The sequence below is a fragment of the Mobula hypostoma genome, chromosome 6 (assembly GCF_963921235.1).
Source record: "Mobula hypostoma chromosome 6, sMobHyp1.1, whole genome shotgun sequence".
In the NCBI taxonomy this organism is placed as follows: domain Eukaryota; kingdom Metazoa; phylum Chordata; class Chondrichthyes; order Myliobatiformes; family Myliobatidae; genus Mobula; species Mobula hypostoma.
Window position 1 is genome coordinate 175,485,139 of NC_086102.1, and position 13,925 is coordinate 175,499,063.

The window sequence follows — 13,925 nt, forward strand, 5'->3', positions numbered from 1 at the left end:
TTACATGTTGTAATTATACCTACTTCAATCCTTCCACTGACGGTTTGTTCCATACACCCACCCATTGCCCTCAATGTTGAAAAACTTGCCCCTCAGATCCCTCTTGAATGTTTCCCTTTCACCATTCTTCTATGCCCTGAAGTTTCAAATTCCCCTATTCTGGGTAAAAGACTGTGAGTATTTTTCCTATCTCGAAATTCTAAGTACGCTTATTATCAAAGTATGTATACCTTATACAGCTTTGAGATTCGTCTCCTTTTTGACAACCACAAAACAAACAAACCCTATATTACCCATTTTTAAAAAAGATGATCAAACACCCAGTGTGCAGAGAGAGAAAAAAAATCATGCAAACAGTAAAAGTAAGCAAATAGCATTCAAAACTAAAGTTTACGAAAGTGAGTCCACAGGCATGAAAAAGCATCCCTGCAGCTGGAGCAGGACACAGCCTCAGTTCAGTGCAGAGTCGAGTAAACTTACTATGTCTCGTAATTTTATAAACCTCGATAAGGTTACCCTTCAGTGTCCTTTGCACTGGATGATTGGAAGATGCTGAATAATTTTTAAAGAGATGTAGAGGCGGGTGTAATAACAAAAAAATTCATGTGGGGACAGATGACATAAACAAAATGAATAGAGTATGTACAGTTAGATTCAGGATACAGAAGACCATAAAGCCAACTTCAGTAATTGCCTAGGTACTTGTATTGCCGATTACTAAGGAGCAGAGTTGTAGAATAAAATAAAACCTAGTGGAGATATGACCCAGATCTTCATGTACCATGGATATGAGTTTTGTTCTTTGGCAGGAGAAGTCTATTCAAGACGATCAGTGCATGGCTTGTCTTGTCAAAGCTGGGACCTTATGGAAGGTTAACTAGTATTGGTGGAATGTAGCTTGACACAAATGTGAGTGACCTGTCATGCAGCAAACTGAAGAGCAGTTTATGTTAAAAGTAACATCTGACCACAACATAATCAATGAAATACTTTTAAAGTTTTGTTACATTCGTATATTCAGAAATGCAGTGGTTGATGTACAAAACCAGATCCTAAACCCAGTCTATTGGTTAAACACATGAAGTTATACAGATGCTGGAAATCTTGAGTAACGTGCACAAACTGCTGGAAGTCCAGTCTAGATGAAGAGTCTCAGTCCGAAACATTGACTATTTACTCCCCTCCAGAGTATTTCTTTTTTTTGGATGTTAATCACTAAATAGATATTGGGATTACAAAAGCTGGACTAACTCTCTTGCTGAAGAAGATAGTATCTTTTGCATCTACCTGAGAGAGCTTCTATTTAATCTTACATCTGATAAGAACATTCCATCATTCAAAGTGGCATTCTCTACATGCTGTACAATATTAAAACATCAATAGACTTTGGACCTCAGATTTCTGGGCTAGAACTTCAACTCTTGACCTAATTTTTCCAGTGAGAATACCACCCATTGTTCCATGGCTGAGAGTTATAGAGTCATAGAAAAGTACAGCACAGCAACAGGCCCTTCGGCCCATCTAATCAGTGCTGAACCATTTAAGCAGCTTACTCCTATCAAGCTGCACCAAGACCGTAGCCTTCCATACCCCTACCAACCATGTACCAATCCAAACTTCTCTTAAACATTGAAATCAAGCTGGCGTGCACCACGTCCACTGGCAGCTCGTTCCACAGTCTTACAACCCTCTGAGTGAAGAAATTTCCCTCATGTTCCCCTTAAACTTTTCACCTTTCGCTCTTAACCTATGACCTCTAGTTGTAGTCCGACACCACCTCAATGGAAAAAGCCTGCTTGCATTTACCCTATCTATACCCCTCATAATATTGTATCCCTCTATCAAATCTCTTCTCAATCTTCTACGTTCTAAGGAATAAGGTCCTAACCTAATCAATCTTTCCTTATAACTCAGGTCCTCCAAACCTGGAAACATACTTGTAAATTTTCTCTGTACTCCTTCAACGCTATTTACATCTTTCCTGTAGGTAGGTGACCAAAACTGCACACAATGCTCCATATTAGGCTTCACCAATGTCTTATGCAATCTGAAAATAACATCCCATCTCCTGTACTCAATACTTTGATTTATGAAGGCCAATGTGCCAAAAGCTTTCTTTACAACCCTGTCTACCTGTGACACCACTTCCAAAGAATTATAGATGTGTATTCCCATATCCCTTTGTTCTACTGCATTCCTCTACTGTTCACTGGGTAAGACCTACGCTGGTTGGTCTTACCGAAATACAGCATCTCACACTTGTTTGCATGAAATTCCACCTGCTACTTTTCGTTCCATTTCTCCAGCTGGTCTAGATGCCAGTGCAAGCCATGATGGCCTTCCTCACCATCCACTACACCCCCAATCTTGGCGTCATCCACAAATGTGCTGATCCTGTTAATCACATTATCATTCAGATTGTTGATGTAGATGACAACAACAGATCCAGCACTGATCCCTGTGGCTCTCCATTAGTCACAGGCCTCCAGTCAGAGAGGCAGCCATTTACTACCACTCTCTGGCTTCACCCACAAAGCCAATGTCTAATCCAATTTACTACCTCATCTTAAATGCCAAGTGACTGAACCACATAAGGTCTTTCTGACAAATATTATGGCTTAGTTGTGCATCAGTTTTTCAAGCATATGATTTCCTTTTAGGTTAGTCTGTTCTCACGTAGTTCCTTATATCCTTTTCTGCAACATTTTACCATTTTAATAACACGTCAAAAAGGTAAATCCAATGCAAAAGACAACTTATGCAAATACAAAAAGAAAGGAATAATAATAAATAAATAAGCAATAAATATCGAGTACATGACATGAAGAGTCCTTGACAGTAGCTGTGGGAACATTTCAAAGGTGAGGCAAGTTCAAGATGTTTGAAGGATAGTAACTGTTCCTGAACCTGGTGGTGTGAGTCCTAAGGCTCCTGTACCTTCTTCCTGATGACATCAGCAAGAAGAGAGCATGTCCTGGGTGATGAGGGTCCCTGATGAAGGATGCGGCTTTCCTGCGACAGCATTTCATGTAGATGTACTCAATGGTGGGGAGGGCTTTACCTCGATGGACTGGACCATATCCACTACTTTTTATAGGATTTTCCATTCAAGGGAATTGGTGCTTCCTTCCATACCAGGTTGCAATGCAGCCAGTGAATATACCCTCCAATACAGATGTATAGAAGTTTCTCAAAGTTTTAGCGGTCATGCTGAGTTGCTGCATACTTCCAAGATCTCCTAAGCAGTAGTTAGTCATGTGTATGGTTGAATAACAATTAAGCTTGAACTATTTCATGACTATTAAAAATTAAATCAAAGATTGCTTATGTTGATATTCAGCCTAAAGGTACTCCAGCTTATTGTAGCATTAGTCACGTTGAGAAAGTATGTGTGATTCTCAGCCTGTAATTCATTAAGTAATTTGTACCATGATAACACTTAATCCTTGAAATTACTTTCACTATCCCTGGGTTAGGAGGGGGAAAAATCAATCAGAATTCCCATTCCTGATTACTTTCTAGTGATTCTTCGTATAAATTTCCTTTATGGATCAATATAAATATTCGGCCAAATATTTCAAATTTCCAGGATCTTTGGTGTTTTGCTTTTCTTCTGCCTAAATAGACTGCTGACAATCAGATGACTATCTGGACAAGATGCCCAAGATGTTATGTATTGATGAACTATGCAAACTGATAGGCAATCTTGTTAGGATGGAAGAAAAACGAAAATATATCGTTGTAAATTTGAAAACTTGGGTTTCATCCATTGTAAATAATACATTGGAGCAGAATTAGGCCATTCGGCCCATCAAGTCTGCTCCACCATTTGATTACGGCTGATCCATTTTCCTATCAACTCCATTCTTCTCCCTTCTGCCCACAACCTTTCACACCCTGGCATAAAAAGTCTATCAACCTCTGCTTTAAGTACACTCAGTGACCTTGCCTCCATAGTCACTTATGGCAACAAATTCCACAGGAATGAATCTGCAAATGCAGCCAACATTTTTACACAATTGAGTTTATACTCAAATGTTAATTTTTTTGCATTCAGACTGATAGAGGACCTTTGAATATGTTCCCTTTCTGCTTTTAAGTATGGAGGCTACCTGGAATAAAGCAAGGTAGTTTAGAAGTGGGCTGTTTCGCCTCTCAAGCTCTCCCATCATTTGTAAGATATTTTCTGATTTGTGAATAAAATACTTACTTCTACTGTCATTTGCAGCAATGTGTTCCAAACTTTTAGACATCTACGTTTCTTATTTTTACTCCTGAAAGCCTCAGTTCTAATTTTTATACTAGACTCCTCAATCAACAGAAATATTTGTATTTCTGTTAATATCATGAAAACTTACTGAAAATCAGCCTCAGACAGTCAAAATTCCAGGGGAAACAACACTTTACTTGTTTAATTGAATAAAATGCAAGCAATTTAATGCTTGGCCTCAGTTATTACTCCACCAGGTCTACACTGCACTCCCTCCAAAGTCATCTTATTTGCTCCCTATACACTAAACAGATAATGACTTTGTATAAGTATAGCACCTTCTTGCATTCTCATCCTCTAGTTAAAAAGGGTCAGAATTTTGCAAATAATTTTAGTCGTAGAGTTGTACATCACAGAAGAGGACTCTCAACCCACCATGTCCATGCTCATGGTTTCACACATCTGCACTGATCAAAATTTGTTGGCATAAAGTCCACAGCCGTCTATGCCATCGCAATTCAAGTACCAGTTAAAACCCCTCTTAAATACAGTGATTGTACCTGCTTCCATAACTTCTCTGGCTGTGCATTCCAGATATCAACTACTTCTTCCCTCAGAACTCCTTCCTCTTACTTTAAACCTGGATTGTCTTCTTTTTGATACCTCAACATGAGAAAAGCCTTCGGTCCATCTATGCTATGTCTCTCATAACTTAAGGTCACACCTCAGCCTCTTTCCCTGCAGGGAAAACAAGTCGAGTTTATCTAGTCTCTCTGCAAAACATATTCTCCAAATCCAATAGATTTTTATCTCTATGCATTTATGGCATTTACTTTTGATTCTTCCTCGCAATTGTTTATGTTTCTGCTGCTTCTAGTACATACTTTGTCTTCTGACGTTGAAAGTAAATGACCTCAGGCTGTGAAAATTAATATACAGTATAATTAGTATACGATGTGACAATCAGAATACAAATTCTATTTTTCCAAACTGTTAATTAATCTATTAATATCTTTGTAATTATTCCAATGCTTATTTTGTCCTCTGCTATGTAATTCTGACTGTCAATCTTCCATCCTTACTTTCCCTTGACACTTATATGAAGTTTACATCTATGTCATCTTGTCTATGCCTGCAAAAAATGAGCTATTCTTCCAAGTTTACCTTCCCAGCACTTAAACTTTTACTTGAAGGTTAGGGCAATTGAGATGCTTATCTCAGCCACTAACTGCAGGTAATCATATTTCAGATCAGCATTTGAAGCTGCAGTATTAGTACAGCTGGTCCAACTAGATTTCTGGTTGGGGACCCTCGCAAAGTGGATGATTGTGGAACTGCTATTAAACTATTCCTTCTATTTTGTCACCCTTATGCTACTCCATAGCAGCATGATATAATGCCAGTTTCTGTCTGTACCCAGGCAACACTTATCTCCCCCTCATCACCAATCTTGCTCTGTGCTGAAGAAGGGTCTCGGCCTGAAGTATCAACTATTTTATTCGTTTCCATAGATGCTGCCTGACCTGCCGAGTTCTTCCAGCATTTTGTGTGTGATGCTTTAGATTTCCAGCATCTGCAGACTTTCTCATGTTTATCATTTGCCTTGTCCTTTGCACTTTAGAATGCACCTCCAACAAGGAATACTGATGAGCAGAAATTTCTTGCAACTACATTTTGGAATGTCTAAGGTGGTTGTCTTCAACTCTGCCGCCAGCTCCTCAGCAAATCTTGAAGCTGACGAGGTTATTCACAACACTGAGGTTCTGAGATGAACTTAGCCACAGGGAATATTGTGTCGTTGGTTCAAAGATTCCTTTTTTTTTCAAAGTATGCTTGTACAATACAACTCTGGTATTTGTCTTCTCCGGATATCCAGAAAGACCAAGGGAGTTGACATCAGCACCAACCCGCCCCCCCCCCGGCACAAAAAAGAAAAATAACAAAAGTTGCAGAACCCAAAAACCCCCACTCCCCTCCCCTGCAGAAAAAACCAACAATAACAATCCGCAACCCCCTCACTCACAGAAAAATCAGCAACAAATCAATCTCCAACCCCCTCACTCAAAGAAACAAAACAGTGAGTAGTATGTCAGAGGTCCAATGCCACCATTTAAAGAAGAGCATAAAGATCCTTTCAATATTTTGCCAACACCACCTGTTTACTTTTATTTTCAGATCTTATCCAAGCAAAGCAGAGGTTGTTTGACTGCAATAGTGTTTCATTTGTTCGTGACTCAACACATGAAAGTTGAGATGCATATTTTTTCTTGTGATAAGGGAGATGTGGGTATCTGATGTGTATCCCTTGTCTAAATTTTCAGTGTGAACAATGAATGAGAAAATTCTGTTTTCAAAATTACCTTGGAAACCTGTCCAAAATAATGTTTGGATGGCCATGGAATAAATAGCTGGAACTCCTACCTCAATGTGCAGGAGACTTAGTGAAATATTTGGTTGGATGTTGTTCTTCATGTACAGGAACATGGTCCAATATTTGTCTTTCATTAGATGGAATAAGCTTGGAATTGCATTTTAAGCAGCTCTACTGAGATTGAAATAAACATTACTGGAGGGTACTCAGGGAAAAAAAACAAAGAATTTTGAGCATTCTTACATAGGAGCAGATTTGGACAAAAAGAGGATGTATTTAATCTTAATGTCTTCATTGATTTAAAGTTTATCAGTTTGTGTGTATTATTGTGTACTGGCACAGAAGTTGGCCAATCAGATCATAGGATGAAGTCCGATCAAGGAAAAACAGTACTGAACTAACTGCTGAAGTCAGATGCATATGCTTCTATAAAGGTTTTATTTTTAAAGAGCTCTAAGTCACATTTTTTCTTGCAGAAGAATCAACAGGAGGAATTAATCGATGCAGAGTTTCAGAAAACTCACATCTCCAGTCCTTTAATATTGAAACAGGACGTGAACAATTGCCAATTCTCGGAACTGAACAAACATCTCTTCATGAAAGTGAGGGTCTGTTGTGTATCAATTTTAAATATCAAGAATATGTCAGAATTCTCAGATTTTTAAAAGTATTTGCTGCAACAAAATGCAGTTCTATATTTTCCCCAGTTAATTATTATTATAAAAATGTACTTGTCTCTTTTAACTGCACAGGATCTATTGGAAACTCACGAAGCTCCACACAAATGAATTCCTATTCTGATAGTGGTTACCAGGATACTGCCAGTTACTACAGTAGCCAGAATTTGATCAAGACTATCCCAAGAAGTCTACAGGAATCTGTTCACATTAGCACCAACAGTAATCACCTAACACGAAATTCTAGGCCAGAGGGACAGACAGTAGGCCAGGTACTATAGCTTTAAGCAAAGTAATGGCTTGTGTAAGATGATTTTTCAATCTCATTTTCTTGCTGTTATTTTTTAAAAGTGCAGATGCATTCATTTGAAAGGTTGTTGATTCCAGTTAACTGCAATCTGTGCTTCAAAAGTCCCAGACCCCAGAGTCTTTTGGTTGGGTTCTGCCACCTGAACTCTGCCTTTTGTTTACTGCATCCTAGAAATAACCTTACTGGTTATAATTTGTGAAGAAATGCAAAAGTAATCCGTGAATACTGTGTGAAATTGACATTCTGTTTGCAGTAGAGCAGAACTGAGAAAATTCTAACTTCTTATTTTGTAATAATTTTCAATGATGTGTCATTGGGTGAAATTATAACTTAATATAGTAAAAATGCATTTTATACAAAAATAGATGTACAGATGCTAATATTCTATCATTGCTACATTAATGGACAAACTTTATGAAGTGGAAGAGCAACATTGAGAATTTTTTTGTGTCACTGTGTTTGACCATTTATATTTCATCTATAGAATTTGTGTCTGGCCAGATGTGCTTCCAGGCTGACATTAATGATGCTGTAGCTCTGTTTAGAAGTAACCCCATTTCCCTTTTGTTTTTAACCACTGTCCCATGAAATGATATGCCATCTCCAGTAGGTGTCTCACAACTATAATGACAATGGGTCTGGGAATCTTGCCAAGTTGAGATTCATCCTAACATTGTTCCTATAAGCTGCACTGTATTTGTTTTTTTTATTTAACTGTTTAAAATTTGTGTTGTATTTTTAATTACAACAGGCATATTTCCCTGACTTGTAGTGGTAGATACATGAAACTTAATGTTGTGCATGTAATTATTACAGTGCTTTCATGGGCTATTTACTTTGATACAGCGCATAATAGGCCCTTCCAGCACTTCGAGCCGCACCACCCAGTAATCCCCGTATTTAATCCTAGCCTAATCACGGGACAATTTACAATGATCTATGAACCAGTATGTCTTTGGACTCTGGGAGCAAAACATAGCACCTGGAGAATATCCACACGGTCACGGGGTGAATGTGCAAACTCCTTAGAGACAGCAGCAGGAACTGAACCCAGGTTGCCTGCACTATAAAGCGTTGTGCTAACCACTACATTACTGGCATCTTACTAGTGTCAATTTACTAATTTGATGGATTAAAAAAACTGATGAATTTTCCTCATGATAACTTCCCACTCTTGATCCATTGCCTTGATCGTTTTAGGGAAAATAGAGTCAGCATTCAAAGTTTGAGCAAAGTGGTACGTGCTGATTTTTATGAGGACACATATAATGTTACCATAGTACAAGTAGCTAATACATTTTTGCTACTTGATTTTTCATTTGTACATGGAGTTGGGATGCAAAAGTGTCTTTGCCAATCCCATAGTTACTATTTTTTCAGTGTAATGTCTGTACCTAATTCTATTCAATTTAAATTTTTAACCCAATTTTTCCAAAACTCCTGTCATGTGAAAGATGCACAAGGGAAGGATGAGGATTGTAATGAGGTAGAATTTTTAATGTGCTGAAACAGTCTAATTCTGATCAGCTGTATTGCGTATGCTTCTGTCTGTGCTTGTTCAGAAGGTTTAATTATTTGATATCATCTTTTTCAAACAGGGTCCAATGAATGCTGCTGTTGCCACAAGTAGGGCAATGAGGAGAGTTAGCTCAGTTCCATCTAGAACACAATCACCATCTTATGGTACAGGCATGTCACCATCAAGGGGGTCTCTTAGAACATCACTAGGAAGTGCTTATGGCTCACCAGCATTAACTGAACCTCGTTCCAACAATTCTACTGTGTATTTGTCCTCGACTTTGCCTGCTCAGAGAGCGGGCTCGCCACGTACTGCACAGAGATCGACGTCACCAGCTACAATCAGACGAATTGGTTCAGTTACAAGGCAGCTCACTAGTTCCAGCAGGGCAACGTCTCCATATCAGACTTTGGGCTCTTCCTTGAGAATGGGATCGCCCCTCGCCTTAACAACTGTACAGACAAGAGTAAACTCTTCGCCCCAGGCTCAAACTGGATCATCATCTCCAGCAAGGTCCACAATGACTGCTGTCCCTCAACGTATGGTAACACCACTACAAAGATCTCACGCCATTGATGGTGATTTTTATTGTCTCCAGTCGCCAGAAATCTATGAGAGGATGGTTCCAACACGACCAGACAGCCTTGCAGGTCTGTTTTTGTGAAAGAAAACACAAATGCAAAATTCACCAATGATGTGTAACTTGAAGTAGCTCTTCAGGCATTTTTCTTTGGTAGAAACTGTGGAATATTTATTCAAAGGCAAACAATTCCAGCTGTCCTGGCTGTACCAGCTAGATTTTTCACTCACATCTCCCTATGGCTATACTAACTTGGACCAGATGCAGAGCTTGTGTTCAAATTATTCTCAACTCTGAAGGGTGCAAAGTTCAAAAGTTCTAAGTAAACTTATTATCAAAATACACATGTATTACCGTATACCACCCTGAGATTCATTTTCTTGCAGGCATTTACAGGAAAAAAGAAGTACAATAGAATTTTATGAGAAACTGTAAATGAACAGACAAACACTGACAAATACCACTGGCACAACAAAAGAAACTGTGCAAATAAACCAAATACTGAGAACGTGAGTGGTAAATAGTCCTTGAAAGTGAGTCTGTGAGTAGTAGAATCAGTTTAGAGTAGCGGTGAATGTAGTTATCCACTCTGGTTCCGGAAACTAGTGGTTATAGAGTAGTAACTGTTCTTGAACATGGTATATGGGACCTAAGGCTTCTATACCTTCTATCCAATACTAAATGGTGTGGAGGGCTTTGCCTGTTGTGATCAAGGCCACCAGTACAACACTAATGAATCTCCATCCTTGAAATATCCCTGAAGATCTTAATAGTTAACCAAATTTAACCTCCAGCTGTGCAGCTGTCAAGGCTGCAAAAAATTTTTGATCATTTTTGTAAAAATTTTTAATAATAATTATAAGTGAAGTAGCCATTTTAAAATGTTATCTAAAAAAAGAAATACCTCAGAACTCCTTTAATTAATTAAAAATCTTTTTGGTGAACCGAAATAAATGTACCCTTAAAGCTGCTGCCCTGCAGTCATTACTGAAATCAGTGGGTTTCTGATTCAACTATCTGCAGTTTGTCCTTCTCATTATCTCCTTCTCCAAGATAAACATCACGATAAGCTGGAGTTCCACCACTCTGAGCTGTTAATCAGTGAGTTTGAAACTTGCATAATTGGTGGAAGTCCTGGACTAATTGTCAGTTAAGGTAGAACTGTCAGCATTTATCAACAAGATTTGGGAACTAAGTTCAATCAGTATGAAGCTCTCTATTAAATTAGCAGCATTCCAATAAACATTCTAAGTTGCATCTCAGCAAAATACCATTACTTCCATTAAAATGATACCATACAAAAAATTAAATCTTTATGAAATGACACCAAATCGCTTGTCTTCACTTTTTTTCTTGTTCCCAGTTAAAGTAAGTAATCTCCCTTTTTTACGTGATTTTTATGGGGTGGGGGAGAAAAGTAATAGAGGCAAAAAGAAAAATTGGCTCTTCAAGAGTTCTTAATCTTTTTAACACCTCAATTGCTTTTGCGATAGGGTTATTGGAGGATAGGGACACAGCACACACAAAATGCTGGAGGAACTCAACAGGCCAGGCAGCATCTCTGGAAAAGAGTACAGCTGATGTTTCGGACTGAGACCCTTCAGCAGAACCGTTTGCACTCTACTTATTAAACATTCTGAGCCTTTTCTAACACTCATTATAATGAGCTTGTTCTTTTCAGTTGGGAGTTGTCTGTCCATATTCAATTTCCACTGTCTTCCTACAGTCTTCATCTTAGTATAATTCTTTTAAAAATATTTTTATTCTCAGTTGCTTTCAGAAGTAGCAACTTGAAGAAATACTGAAGTGTGGGACTATCCTAAGCCTTCATTTCAACATGGTTTGTACAGAAATGAGAACGTTGAATTGACACATTATCTGAAACTGTTCCTGAATGTTTCACTTTTGCATTCATAGCCTTGCCTAATCATATTACAAGGAATAAGCAATTTCTATAGAATACAGTTGTTATTTCTGATTAATCATAAAATTAATTACATCATTCTGATTATACTGGAGTATAACTCGATTTTTTTACCCATCCTCTCTTGAAAATATTTTAATTTGGTAAATATGAAAGACTGGGTCAAAGGAAAATTCAAACACACTGAAGATTTCAAAAGATAAGCCTCCAGAATAATACCAAGCAAAGATAAGAGAAATTAGAAAGGGATAATAGATAAAGGAGTTTATTTTAATTACAATTGTACTGCATAATGAAGCAAGGAAGAGAAATGAATTCCAAAGTCATACTCCAAATGAAAGAAACCGTTTGTTTTATGCTGATTCGCATCCAGTCAAGCTCTTCCAATGTTTTAAAATTAGTAAAATATGTCATTATCTTATAATTAAATCTAACACTTTGTAAATAGGATCATAAGAACATAAGATATAGGAACAGGAGTAAGCCATCTGGCCCTTCGAGCCTGCTTTGCCGTTCAATAAGATCATGGCTAATCTGGCCATGGACTCATCTCCACCTACCTGCCTTTTCCCAATAACCCTTAATTCCCCTACTATGTAAAAATCTATCCAACCTTGTCTTAAATTTATTTACTGAGGTAGCCTGCATTGCTTCATTGGGCAGAGAATTCCACAGATTCATCATCTCTGTGAAAAGCAGTTCCTCCTCATCTCTGTCCTAAATCTACTCCCCCGAATCTTGAGGCTATGTCCCTTAGTTCTAGTCTCACCTACCAGTGGAGACAACTTTCCTGCCTCTATCTTATCTATCCCTTTCATAATTTTATGTGTTTCTATAAGATCTCCTCTCATTCTTCTGAATTCCAGCGAGTACAGTCCCAGGTGACTCAATCTTTCCTCATAGTCTAACCCCCTCATCTCGGAATCAACCTGGTAAACTTCCTCTGCAACACCTCCAAAGCCAGTATATAATTCCTCAAGTAAGGAGACCAGAACTGCACACAATACTCCAGGTGCGGCCTCTCCAGTACCCTGTACAGTTGCAGTATAACCTCCCTGCTCTTAAATTCAATCCCTCTAGCAATGAAAGCCAACATTCCATTTGCCTTCTTGATAGCCTGCTGTGCCTGCAAACCAACCTTTTGTGATTCATGAACAAGCACTCCCAAGTCCCTCTGCACAGCAGCATGCTGCAATCTTTTACCATTTAAATAATAATCTGCTCTTTCATTTTTCCTTTCAAATAAAATTTTTACAGCATCACCTTGTTTATACAATTTCTGCAACTACAAACGTTTGTATTAACAAGGTCAAAGAATTCCCACCTTTGTTATGGCTTTCTTAAAACAAAGCAGGTGGACAGACAACTTTCTGATCCTGCTTGTGCTGCTCTATCATTCACTAAGTTTGTGACTGTTCCTTTATCTCACTCTTCACTAGCTGCTCCCACCACCCTCAAATCCCTTAGTGTCCAAATGTTTGGAGTTGCAGTTTGGAGTAATAAAAATAAATGTACACAACCCTCCAGGTTTCATTTTGTATTTCCATTAGGAATACAACTTTCATTTTGTATTTCCATTAGGAATACAACTTTCATTTTGTATTTCCTCACCTAATTCTTCCAATGACATTTATCACTTACTGAGTTAAAGCTGAACAGCAAGGTGACCACTTTGCCGGCTTCTGTCCACCTCAATCCTGTTGTTATGTTTCACAAATAAGAAGTCCGAATATAGACCATCAATCTATTATCCTACCAGAAATAAGCATTTTTTAAATATGTTTGCCTCTGTCCCTTTTAATTTAGTTTTGTTCACCAGCTCTATTGATGTTTCTTTGAGAGAGTTTTTAAAAGTGGGTTGTGAGCTGAGTTGCTGCAAGTTTGGAATCAAGATCTATATGTACTTAAAGCACAATACTTCCGAAATAACCACAAGAAATTCTGCAGATGCTGGAAATCCAAATCAACATATATAAAATGGTGGAGGAACTCAGCACAGCACCCTTGGAAATGAATAAATAGTTGATATTTCGAACTGAGACTGTGCTTCAGGACAGACAATACTTCAGTCAGTTCACTGATTATCATGGCCAAATGCTGTTTTAAAACCCATAAATTGTTTCGGCCTTATTAACTAAAGGCATAATATTGCATAATTAATATTGATTAATTTGTTTCTGAATTTCCCTACCATCAACATTATTGAATCGAATTGATTTTATTGCTTTATTGCTTATATCCTTCTTATACAGGAGGAGTAAAAATCTTTAGGTTTCGTCTCCGTCTAAATGCTTAATGTGCAATTTATAGTAATTTACAATAAATATTATGTAC

General features: G+C 38.0%; 1 protein-coding gene across 6 annotated transcripts in view; it reads left to right on the plus strand.

Moving 5' to 3' along the window:
- pkp4 (plakophilin 4) overlaps window positions 1-13,925 on the plus strand; it is a 179,678-nt gene that overhangs the window by 86,569 nt on the left and 79,184 nt on the right. For 4 of the 6 annotated variants that reach the window (XM_063052287.1, XM_063052288.1, XM_063052291.1 and 1 more), the window contains 3 exons: window positions 7,058-7,189; window positions 7,334-7,530; window positions 9,167-9,737. In XM_063052287.1, the coding sequence (XP_062908357.1) occupies window positions 7,058-7,189; window positions 7,334-7,530; window positions 9,167-9,737 (900 nt within the window). The remainder of the gene's footprint in view (window positions 1-7,057; window positions 7,190-7,333; window positions 7,531-9,166; window positions 9,738-13,925) is intronic. The other 2 variants (XM_063052289.1, XM_063052290.1) reach the window with 1 other exon arrangement.